Source organism: Columba livia, chromosome 5 (genome assembly GCF_036013475.1).
Source record: "Columba livia isolate bColLiv1 breed racing homer chromosome 5, bColLiv1.pat.W.v2, whole genome shotgun sequence".
NCBI classification, from domain to species: Eukaryota; Metazoa; Chordata; class Aves; order Columbiformes; family Columbidae; genus Columba; species Columba livia.
Genome location: NC_088606.1, coordinates 1,201,586 through 1,214,228, shown reverse-complemented (window position 1 = coordinate 1,214,228; position 12,643 = coordinate 1,201,586). Strand labels below are relative to the sequence as shown.

The following is a 12,643-nucleotide window of genomic DNA, read 5'->3' as shown; positions in this document are numbered from 1 at the left end:
GAGCGCTGCCTGTGCAGGGCCACGCAGAGCGCTCCCTGTGCAGGGCCATGCAGAGCGCTGCCTGTGCAGGGCCATGCAGAGCGCTGCCTGTGCAGAGCCATGCAGAGCGCTCCTTGTGCAGGGCCATGCAGAGCGCTCCTTGTGCAGGGCCATGCAGAGCGCTGCCTGTGCAGGGCCATGCAGAGCGCTGCCTGTGCAGGGCCATGCAGAGCGCTCCTTGTGCAGGGCCATGCAGAGCGCTCCCTGTGCAGGGCCACGCAGAGCGCTGCCTGTGCAGGGCCACGCAGAGCGCTGCCTGTGCAGGACCATGCAGAGCGCTGCCTGTGCAGGGCCACGCAGAGCGCTGCCTGTGCAGGGCCACGCAGAGCGCTGCCTGTGCAGGGCCACGCAGAGCGCTGCCTGTGCAGGACCATGCAGAGCGCTGCCTGTGCAGGACCACGCAGAGCGCTGCCTGTGCAGGGCCGGGCAGAGCGCTGCCTGTGCAGGACCATGCAGAGCGCTGCCTGTGCAGGACCATGCAGAGCGCTGCCTGTGCAGGGCCACGCAGAGCGCTGCCTGTGCAGGGCCATGCAGAGCGCTGCCTGTGCAGGGCCATGCAGAGCGCTCCTTGTGCAGGGCCATGCAGAGCGCTGCCTGTGCAGGGCCATGCAGAGCGCTGCCTGTGCAGGGCCATGCAGAGCGCTGCCTGTGCAGGACCACGCAGAGCGCTCCCTGTGCAGGGCCATGCAGAGCGCTGCCTGTGCAGGGCCATGCAGAGCGCTCCTTGTGCAGGGCCATGCAGAGCGCTCCCTGTGCAGGACCATGCAGAGCGCTGCCTGTGCAGGACCATGCAGAGCGCTCCTTGTGCAGGGCCGGGCAGAGCGCTGCCTGTGCAGGAGCTCCAGCTCAGCCCAGCTCCTCACTAGTCAGGCCCAGCTCCTCACTATTCAGGCCCGGCTCCTCACTAGTCAGGCCCGGCTCCTCACTAGTCAGGCCCGGCTCCTCACTAGTCAGACCTGGCTCCTCACTAGTCAGACCCGGCTCCTCACTAGTCAGACCCGGCTCTGAGTGTCACAGGCACCTTGGCACTGCTCCTGGAAATTCTTACAGGAGAGCTTTCATTTCAAGTGGGGAAAAAAGAGATGGTGGTGTCCCCAATATGGCTAATGACTTATAATTAAAGCTCTTCCAGCTCAGGTGCAGGGCTTTTCAAGGAAAATGCTCTGTAGAACCAGTTATTGGTTTCAGAAGCTGAACAGGCGTGAACACAGTGGCTAATGATCCAGAGCAGCGCAGTAACGCGGAGCTGGGACGAAGCAGAGCCGGGTCCAGGGCCTTGCTTGGCTCCTGCTTGGCCCCTAGAGATGCTGCACACCTGCACGAGTGTGTTTTCCACCGCTCACGTAATGATTGAGGCTTTTCGTTCAGAGCCTTCTGATGGTGCAAAGATATACGCAATTAAGTTTGGGAGCTTAATGAGTACTCAAGTTTTTATTGACAGACTCTTGACAAATTCTTGTCTGGAGGAGGGAGAAATCAGGACACGGGTGTGTCAGAGTGCAAAACCAGCATTTAGGGTGTTGCTACTTGTGTACGTGTGAATTTAGAGTTTACTTCCAAGAAACAGGGAGTAAGGGTAGAAATACAGGTTTGGGGTTATTGCTCAAATAGACATTGTGACACAGTGAACAATGAGGCAAATAAGTGAAATCACAGTGTCTCACTCTGCCACCCACCCAGTGCATTTGGGCGGGAGATGCACGAGCTGAGGAGACACAAGCTGGATCTTACTACATGCCTTAAGCTAGCAGAAAGCCTCCGACTTTGTGACCAGACCATAATTACGTATTTATAACAGTAAAGACTCACGGTTCTCACCTGCTCAGTTCTGAGACTTATGCGCACAGACACAAAAACATGGAACCAAACACTTGTACGTGAGTTACCCGTCATTAATAGTAAGAGACACGTCTGACCAACATTGCAAGGAAAAGCATATCTGATGAGATTCACATGACAGCAAAACCCGTGCTATCAAAAGAAGACAGGAGAGTATTGAACACAAAACTTAGAGTAACTCCAGCACGAATACAGAGTTTGAAAGGAAAAGGCAATAGGATAGGATGATGTTGTTCTAGGAAAGAAGACCCAGGCACGGAGGGAGGAGAGAGGAAGGTGATGGAAGGAGAAGAAGAAAGAAAAGAAGAAAGTAATGTGATTAAATGCATTTGGACACGTTACAAACCAACAGAATCTGAAGTGAGGCAACAAAGTTGCCTACTAGAAAGCAGCATTCCTTTAAAGTGCATTCTGACAATCCAGCAGCTAAGACAGAAATAAAATAAAAAGCAACCAAAAGGGAAGGGCAGATCAGAAACTAGCAGAGCTCACGGGGCACAAAGATCCAAATACACACAGGAAAAGAAAGAAGCTGCAAAAAAATACTGTTACTGATGTCACCATTCCAAAAGCAACAACTGGATCACAAAGCTGACGCTTCCTAAAACCAGAGATATCTGACTGATTCGGAATATTTTGCTTCATAATCTCAGGCTGCTGTCTGACGTGATTTTGTTTTCCCTTTGGGTCAGGATGCAAAAGAATGAGAGAAAGATGATGGTAATTGAAGGTTTGCCACGCTTAGCAACAGGCTGGATATCAGAGCTGTAACCCTGGCGCTCCGTAACGCTGTTGCATCTCACCTGGCAGAAGGGCAGGGCGGCACTGCCCCGAGAGAGGGATTCCTGCGCACATCTGCCCCCGTGAGCACCACCAGCGTTTTCAACTGAGCTGGTACAGCAGTTGCTATCAGATGAATAACCCCACACAGAACCACAGAGCGGCTGGGGCTGGAGGGACCCCCGGAGGCCATCCAGCCCCAGCGCTGCCAAGGCGGGGTGACCAGAGCAGGTCGCACAGGAGTAACGGGAGCTCACAGAAGAGCTCTCAAGGAAATGTTATGGCACAGTTCATCTGAGGAGGACTCCTCCACACAGAGATGCACAAACATGGAAAACAAAAACCCACTTGAACGGATTAGGAACTACATCAGTACGATATTGCTTGTTCTGATCCACAGGTTCAGCTGTTTGGATACTTTTGAGTTGTTGGTACCTACCAGAACATTCCTTTTTCCAGGATTTGAAGTGCTTTACTACAATTTCCTCCAATTTCCTTAGTTTCGGATGACTGTAGATAAACTCCTTTTTATTTTCAAACGCTGAAAAGGAAATAAATCAAAGATAAAGGAAACATGCAAGTAGCATGAAGGGTTAGTAAATTGCATTTGCCCCCATTATAATTCTCTGAGACACACAGATCCCCGACACTAGTTCTAATTGCGTTCACCTCAACAAACCAGCCAACTGCTTCTGGAAGCACATTTGTTAAACCCAGCGTTTGAGAAAGGGTTGTCACTTTTGTCACAGTCACACTGTAAAAGACACCTAGTCAAACAGTAATATTTTAACATTTCATTTTAAATGGAATTAAAAACTTCAAACATAGAAAACTTGTTTGGAGGTACCTAAAACCACGGAGAGAAGGGAGACAGGTAAGGACCTGGGGAAAACAATCTGGAGTGAAGGGTACAGCCAAGAGTATCACAACAAGCAGCTTCCTGCCTCCACAAACTATGTAGAGGTACCTACCGTTGCGTTTAAACAGAAAGGAAATACTGACCTGGTTTGTCAACACTCCCATTTGCTAAAGCCTGAGATGCATCTGAAAACATGGCTGCGAGCTGCTGATACAGCTTCATGAAGTCCTCGTTCCGACCAAGCTCGTTCTTCGCACGGGTCAGCCCTTTGTAAAAAGTTGAAATAGCTTAGTATTCACCCCCTGAGCGAATCCAGTGTTTGCTGTCCCAAAGACAAGCTTCCCCAGCAGCAGCAAGCTCCCTTCCAGAGCAAAAAGACACATGTTGGCTTAGCGACTGCAATAAGCACTGTTTGGCATCCATAGTTTTGCTCATGGCAGGGGTGGGAGCGGATGGGCTGGGAAGGTCCCTCCAACCCAAACCCTTCTGTGACTGTATGAAACGCCGCCAGTCACCCAAAGGGAAGGGAACCCGGACTGACAGCTAAAATCAAGAAGTTTCTCGAATTATTTTACGTCAATGTTGAAAAGAATTTTGTTCTGCTCAAACCAGAAACCAGTCTTAGCAGAACACCTGTTAGAACTATATTAGGACTATTTTCCATCGGTCATCTCTCAATAGGGATTTAAGGGATCTGAGCAGCTCTGAAATACATGGAGTGCTCTCCTGTGCCAGGTCTAACAGCAGCACCATACCATCAGAAATGGACAAATCCGCACGTGTGAAAGTAATGAATTGTAAAAATGTCAAAAGCATGAAATTAATGAGAAATTGTCAGCACATGCATCCTATAAAATATATTCTATAGCTGTTCTATATGATGCAAGCACTGTACGCTTTTGGCTCACACCTAGGACAAGGCAGTGCCGTATTAACTAAGAAGCGCTGCAGGCAAAGTAGCTTTCGTAAGTCGGTGCGCAGTCACACAGCAGAGGGTGAACCCAGCTGAAGCGAGAGAGCCCCGAGCCACGCCGTGGGCAAGGGGCGGCTGGAGCCCCCCCCCCCCCCGCTCTTGCACTGACACTGCCGGGTGGAAATCCCCCCAAAGAGACGGCAGTGCCAAACCGGATCTCTGGACAGCAACGGCAACGCAACGGCCCTCACAAGGACTGCGGAGAGCTGCAAGAGACTCACGGCAGCCGGTGACAGAATAGGAGCACAAACTGAGGCCGGAAGAGAAAACAACTTTCTACCTCGCTTGGCAATCGTGGCAGATGTTGCACAGCTGGGAGAGAAATTCTAATGTGATGGGGATACATCTGTAACCTGGCTAAACCACTTAAAAGTCACCTGTGTGTGAGTTTTGCTGTAGGGGAAGAATGCTTTACAAGACCAAGCGATTTCTCAGTTTAAACTGATGATGGTTGTTCTCTGTCACTCCAGAGACGTTACTGCCACCGACTCTGGGTGCTGCTTGTGCTTCGCTTTTTTTCAGAGCTGCTGCCATATAAACACATTGGCTTTCCCAAATATACTCTGTGTTTAACCTGTTCCCAGGAGCAATGAAGTGGGACAAAATACCAATTTTATTTGAACCCGTCCATTCTATAAGCTGTCTTGTGCAGGTCTAGCCATAGAGATGAGGTAAACTAGACGAGGAGTGGAGACAAAAGAAGGATGTTTCTGAAGACATTTCACCTTTTGATCCATCCATAATTCCGCAAAGGTAGATATATAATGACCGTAATCCCATTTGCAGCAGCAGCTCATAACCATGATATAAACTGATACAAAGCGCAAAATCTCCTTCAATTATGCCTTGATGCATTCCCTGTGAAAACAGAGCAGGTCCATCATTACAATTAGGAAGTCGATAAGCAGCAGGAATCATAGTGCAATCCTTACGACAAAAGTAAGGCTGACATGTCAGAAACAGAGCCAAAGCGCCAGCTGATGCACAGTGAGTCGTCGTCTGTCTAAACCTTCAGGAAACGGGTGACACAACCCCTCACGACCAATGAACCCGATCTGTTTCCCTCTTCCAAACACCTGCATTCACCTCCAAGCTCAGCTCGTCACTTCCCGACGGCCCAAGGCTCCAGTCCCGGCAGCTGGACCACCCGTCGGCGCCTGGCAAAGCGGGGTTCCCGGCACGGCCACGAAACGTCCGTCAGGACAGCCCTCTTGCCTGCTGGGAAGTTCATTGCCCAATGTTCTTTTTAAGGTACTCAGTCTTTTTTTTTGAGGTAATAGTCTCTTTTCAGTTTGCAAAATTTGGCCTCTCCATGACAATTAACAGGAAAATAGAGGCAGTAATGCAGGTCTGAGGGGAAAGTGTGAACTCGGCACTCAGTAATTACAGTCTAAGTTCTCAAGGCAATTTCAGTTTGGAAATGGAGTTCTTCATCTTATCCTTAACTTCCCTACACTAGCATCAAGAAATGTGGCACGAGTAAGCCTGGTTTATTCCGGGGCTGGAAACACAATGTTAAAAAGGAAATTAACTAAAAATGCACCAGGCCACATTGTACACTATGGAGTGTTACTATCTATTTGCTACTTTAATAACGTGGAACAAATGGAGACATTTACCATATTTTGTGAAGAAGGGTTTTTTCTATATTGATCTCTTGCTAGAATTATCTGGTACTTTGTAAGGCTGGGAATATCCCGTCTTGCTAGAACTCCTATTTTAATCAGGCGTCCGGCAAACGTTTCTAGCACCTGCAAACAAAGCACAGGAGTACGTAAGAGACGTGGAAGTGTATGTTTTTACAGGTCTTACACGACAGAACACACGGAGTTCATTTCTTTTATTTGAAGCACCGGGTTTTTCAAACCAAGCGGTATTGATTTGTGCACTTGTTTGCCGTACCGGATGCCCACCCGGAGGTTCACCGTTATCAGCATGTTTCTAGGCAAACTTACCACATTTTCTCCTAAGATCAGGAGAACTATCACAACTTAGTTCCGTAAGGATTTGTGCCCTCCATCCTGCAGATGAACACCCTCCTGCCCCAGGATAACCAACACCCACCAGATAACTGAGAAGTGCAAGCAGCCCGTGCAGAGTGCTGACAGAGCGGGGGGGCGGTACGGAGCTGGTGCTGCGCTCCCTCTGACTGACACCCTGAATTCAGCGGTGGTTCGGCTCAGGAAGACTTGTGTTCACCTCTGAGCAGTCTCAGCTAAGGCAGGCGGACGAGGAGCCAACAGGGTGGAAGGTTTGGAGTGCCCCGTTTCTTTCGGCAGCCGTGCCAACAGGCAACTTGTTTTGATCCATCACATGTACCTGCTTTCCACATGGGTGGAACAAGGGAACTGACCTGCACTAATTCATCTTAATCCTGTTTTTCCTCCTTGTTTCTCAGCCTTAGGTGGTCAGGAGTTTTTTCGTAGACTTAGTTGTGCATGAGTGCTAACTCTGTAATAATTGGAGTAATCAGCTTTGTTCTACCAAAATTACTGAGAAGCTGCTGGCCCACTTGGCTAGCGGCACAAAATCTCGGTGCGCAACGCGGAGCTTCTCCGGCAGCGGCCTGAGCCGGCCCGGCCGCAGACGGCTCCCGCGCGCCGACACGCACAGGCAGCGCTCCCCAGCCTCGCCGGCCACCAGCGCCGGTTCCGCTGAGCTGCGCTAAGAAGCCCGTAGCACAACAAATGCCTACCCCCTTATTGCTGTTCCTTTAGCCCGCTGAAAACAGAGTCCAACCGAACAATAAAACCAGGTCTAACTCTCAGGCCTCAAACAATGCTGATCTAATTACGTCTTCAGCTTGCAAAGACAAAATGACCTGACAGGGAAAGAGAGCTGACTGTAAAAGCACGATGCACGTTACACACTAAGTAACAACACTACATTTAGTGTGTGCTGGGTTTTTAGAACCTGTTAGGCTGCAAGAGTATTATTAAAACCACACTCTACTTAAACTAACCTGCCTCTGCATTGGTGTGGTATAACTCTTCTCTGCTTGATTATTTTACAGTTCGGTATCCCCGTGTGCAGCGCCTTGTGGCATTAAGTGGCAAACCCTGAGAAAAGGGTGGGAATAATTGTCACCATCAGATACAGCAGCGTCAATTCCCCAAAGACACAAAAGCACAAGGAGAACTTGGGAAGGGTGAAAGTAACCCGGGGGGTTCCCAGCCTGCCCCAGGTCCGTCCCTGAGCGCGCTGGAGCCAGCGGCAAAAGCACATCCCGCACATACAGGCTCAATTCTGAATGCTCTCCTGCATCTTACCCTCCCACCACACCCTGACCAGCTGGACAGGAGGACACTCGGATTGCTGAACATGAAGCTCAAACCGTGTCTCAAGTAGTGGAAATGGAGCCTCTGAACACAAACGTGCTTCTCTAGAAAGGAACGTTTTCATTAAGAAGCAATGCCCACAGAAGCACAGTATTTCAGCACTGGTTTCTATTCCCTAGACTTATTGCACAGCTTCTTTTAAAAAGAAATTTCAGTTGCGTGTACTTTTATGTTTCATCCCTTGACCTAGTTTATAAGATGTAAGAAAATGATATTGCCGCTGTGTGCCCAGTGTACACCCCGCCTGATTTAATCTGCTTCTGCAAAACAAAGCGAGGAAGACTATTAGGAGAGACAGCAGGATCCAGTCACCTGGAGCTTCCAAACTAACAAGGAACAGTAAACATAACCTACTTAGAAGAGATACCGAAACCAGCTCTACTCACAGCAATTACATTTATCTTGCGTCCATACCTCTATTTTTAATTAAAAAGATTATACTTCTGGAAAGTCGCCTCCATCTTTCCAAAACATTTAAGTGTTATGTTACCCATTTAAAAACAGGACTGTAGAATCAATTCAAGTTAATTGCTTACTAGGACTTATGGCTTTTTTCTAGCTCAGTAAATGGAGTTCAAAAAGCTGACAGATTTACTACCAACATATAGAGGACAAGTGGTAAAGCTACCCCACACGGCACTGAACCTGCGGAGCACACGCGGGGCTCTGCTGAAGGAGGGATCCCGGTCAGCAACCAACGCTGTCTGTCTGAGGCTTGTCCCCGAGCTTGGCTCAGGACGCGTGCCCGGGGCTCCACGCTAGCTGAGGACGGCGTGTGCTACAAGCAGGGCTGGCACGGCCAAGAGCTCTGACTGTTCCAGCTGCTCCTCGCTAACAACTGCTATTAATCTGTTTTCTCTTGGCACAGTAACAAAGGCTGCAAACAAACGCCGCCGCCTAATTACTTTACTGCAGATTTGCAAGTACTCTTTACTGAAGAAAAACAAGCAATCTCCCATGCATAAACACTATAACCGCATTGCATTTCTTTCAGAGCAGAGAAGGTGGGTTCGGGAGCTGCTGACAGCCCGGCCTCCTCAACCAGGACCAGCGAACCAGAGTGGGGAACAACCACAGAACAAAGCCAGGGGCTCGGTGCGGTCGCACAGCACACAACAGCACTGCTCCAGACTGCCGGGCGTTCAACAAAGGGGGAAAAGCAAGAGAAGAAAGGGACAGAGGGGAGCTTTTGCAGGCTCTGAGCCCACCACCCACTGCTGGAAAGGCAGCTCCAGAGGTGGATTTATCACAACCCTTCACAACAGAGTTGTCATCACGGGGGGACAGCAAACAGACTCTGCAGGAAGCACAGAGCACCCAGGGCCTTGTGCAGCTCCGGGTGAAGGTTCAGTGCAGATCCAGAGCGTTCATTGCTTTGCTTTAGGACACACCAGAAGGGTTTGGGCCTCACAAAGCGTGCTGCCTTGGCAAGTGTGAGTGCAATAACCGCGTGCTCCTGGAAGCCACATCGTGTCGGGTGCCTGCCCGCGGCCCGCCCAGGCTGGGTCAGCCCTGAGCCTGCATCCGGGTCCCGGCGACGGCAGCACCGGCCCAAGGCGCCGGAGCCAGGGCCGCTCACAAACACCTGCCGCTGTCGGGAAGGAAACTTCCCAGGCACACACAACACGCGAGGGCGAAAAGAGTTGATGGGAACATTTGCTGAAGCCTCTCAAATCATGGTATAGTACCTCAAAGAAACGAAGGAGCACAATCAATAGAAAAAAATGTGGGTTTATGACAGGGAAGGCACTGGAACAGCATCTGGAGCCACAACTGGTGCTCAGTTCTGGTTATTCTGCCTGTAAAGCTTCGAGTCATGACAAACAAACTCTACACAAGAGGCAGAAAAGTGCTATGTTGTGTAAGCTTTCCACTGACGTTTTCTTACCTCTCCAATAACGAAACTAAAGCAACAGGGACCCAGCAGGGGACAGTGTTTTTAGGCTGATCTTATAATTGTCCAAAGCCAATACTGATCAACCCAGTAACGATCTCAGCGCCCCTCAAAGTCCTGTTGGCAAGTCTACACTAACTCATTCAGACACTGGACAGTCTCCCCAGGGATCTCTTACACATTGAAGCTGCTATTCATAAGAAAGATACAAGAGTTTGTGCTTTTATAACATCTTGGTTTTCTCCTGTTACAGCATTTTTCATTTCTTAGAAGTTACAAAAATAAAAAAGCCTACAGTTTTTACTTTTCCATTAATTTCACCGAGAAGTTATAAGAAACAAGTGGCTTTGCTGTATCGGTCTGCCAGTCGCTGAGAGTAAAGGTCACCCCTTTGCCACAGGGCAGAAACAAGCACCTACCGAGGGTATCTCATGTCCTCAATTTGTAAAGCTGAATGGAAAGCACCAGGAACACAGTGCTACCAAACCCATTAATCTCAAGAGTGGCTGTTGATTAGCCAGCACCACACACCAAGTTAACGAGTTGGGGGAAAACCCCACATACAACAAAACCGAGCTTTGTTCAGCTCTACCGACACCCAGTGAGCCGGTTTCCTCAGCTGGCAGCAGCGCCCGGACGCAGACCATGGCGCAGCCTCGCAGCTCCAGCAAACGTAGCGCTTCGGCTGGCATCGCTGAGCAGATCACACATGAACACACGCAGGAACCTGTGCAGGTGGATCTTTAAAGCAGGATCTTAAACTCCTACCAGTCTCTTTCTCACAGGTAACAGTCAATACCCACTGGCATTTCTCACAAATAGAGAAATTTAGCTCTGATTTTAGACAATTGTTCCAGTTTTTTATTTGCTCTGTTGCTTTGGTTTGTGTTTGGTTTGGTTTTGTTGTTGTTTTGGTTTGGTTTTTCCCCATCTCCAGCAACGATGCTTAGCAATCCTCTACACAGAAATCATTTCATCTAGGCAACTGGTCACTCTCATTATTAATGCCTGAACAAAAGACTTGCGACTGTTTTCTGTGAGAAACTGTCAGAATTATTACTGCAGGACAGGCGGAGGAAGAGCTTCTACCCATTGCCTCAAAGCCACCTCAAGAACAAGGGTCTCCTGCAAGAGCCAGGACGCCCTCACTGGGCAGGAACAATCCAGCTGCCAAAGTTACACTGAAAATTCCCTACCCTCAAAACCGAACTCAGCGTTTGCATCACACTAAGTGTAATTAGACACTAGTTGCAATGTGGAGCAATTCATGTTGTGCTTTACTTCAAGGTACCTACTCACGGTAATGTAGCTGCCGCAAAAAGCAAGTTCTAACAAGTAAAAATCAGGTAACTGCCAGAGAATACCGTCCACCTCAGCATGTTTGCACTGCAGCTTGAGAGTCTGTGCACTAGGCAGCAAGGAATCGAACCATCAGACAACCAAACATCTGCAGCATCTGCGGAGGATTTGCCTTGTGGGTGAGTTGGAGATGGAGCGGAGCCCGTGGTGCTGACGCTGCCCACGGCTGAGGCCAAACGTCCCCACGCTGGAACCGCCTGCTCCGCTGGCTGCAGCCGCTGCCCCCCGCTTCTCTGCAAACCCCGCATGCTGCGGGCAAGAACAGACCTCAGGACTCCGCCGCTGGCCCTGCTCCTCCCCTTGCAGTTCCGCACCCAGCACCAGTGCTCGGCTGGGCAGCTGGGGCTGCCGAACAGGCGATGGGAACAGCAGGATTTCAGTCTGGAGCGTCAGCGCATCGCCAGGACTTGCGCATCTACGGCTTCTAAGGCAATTAACACTTCATCGTCACGCAAGAGCAGCCCCTGGGACTGGGAAACCACAGCTGAGCATGATCAGAAAACAAAAAAGAGGCAAAACAGGGGGTTGGGGTGGGAGGTGAAGCATCACTTCACACACATCAGAGTCACAGTTGCACCCCCAGCCCTTGGTCTCCTGCACGCTTCCCAGCAGTGCACGGCACAGGACTATTTTCCTATTACTCCAAAATTCTAAAAGCCCACAGGTTCCCCTTTCCTGCCTGTGCAAAAAAACCAAAAAACAAAAAACAAAAACAAAACAAAATAAAAAAAAAACACAAACAAACAAACAACGAACAAACCACTTAGTTCACATCAAATTTAAAGCTGGAATGAAAGATGACTCCAAAAAGAACCACATGTTCCACACAGACCACCAATTCAAATTCAGATTCTGCTTTAATTGTCATGGGCATCCCCGACCTCTTCCTCAGAAAGGCTTGCCTGGGCAATGGCAAATTAGGCAGCTGCCAACTACCTACACTGGACTTTTCAATAACAAAATGACCCAGAGCTTTTGCACTCCTCACCTGAGCCAGTTCGGAATGACTCCTGAGTAAAAGATCTGTGTGTCAACCGTGGTTTGAAAATATAAAACGTCACAACAAAGAAGGACTAACAGGACATGGGGAAAAAAATGTACAGAACAGGCAGGAAAGAGAACATGAGTTAATAGAGAAAAAAAACCCACATGAAACAAAAACTCCTTTAAGATCTATACTGCTTGGATGCTACAGCCTCGGGTGAAGCTACAGAGTATCCCAATTGCCAGCGGAGTGAGCAGGGTGCCTTGCCGGAGCCCATCTCTGCCGGCTCTGCCTCGGACGGCGCAGGGGGAGCGGGGGTGACGGGGAAGCGCGGAGCGGGGCGCAGGGGGGAGCGGGGATCAGGGAGCGCGGAGCGGGGGCCAGGGAGCGCGGAGCGGGGCGCAGGGGGGTGCAGGGGGGAGCGCGGAGCGGGGCGCAGGGGGGAGCGGGGATCAGGGAGCGAGGACCAAGGGGGAGCGGGGGCAGCACAGCGGGGCGCATGGGAAAGCGCGGACGGGCCCGTCTCTCCTCCCTCCCGGCCCTGCCCCGGCGCGGGCGGGCAGAGGCGGGGGCCGCC

The 12,643-nt window shown here is 50.2% G+C and overlaps 1 protein-coding gene across 10 annotated transcripts in view; it reads right to left on the bottom strand.

Moving 5' to 3' along the window:
• Positions 1 to 12,643, bottom strand: part of FANCM (FA complementation group M) — a 65,626-nt gene that overhangs the window by 36,106 nt on the left and 16,877 nt on the right. For 7 of the 10 annotated variants that reach the window (XM_065062998.1, XM_065062997.1, XM_065062999.1 and 4 more), the window contains exons 5-8: positions 6,110 to 6,241; positions 5,216 to 5,348; positions 3,661 to 3,783; positions 3,098 to 3,199 (exon numbers count right to left, since the gene is read on the bottom strand). In XM_065062998.1, coding sequence (XP_064919070.1) covers positions 3,098 to 3,199; positions 3,661 to 3,783; positions 5,216 to 5,348; positions 6,110 to 6,241 — 490 coding nt within the window. Of the gene's footprint in view, positions 1 to 3,097; positions 3,200 to 3,660; positions 3,784 to 5,215; positions 5,349 to 6,109; positions 6,242 to 6,554; positions 7,252 to 7,452; positions 7,480 to 12,230; positions 12,377 to 12,643 lie in introns of those variants that run through there. The other 3 variants (XM_065063003.1, XM_065063001.1, XM_065063002.1) reach the window with 3 other exon arrangements.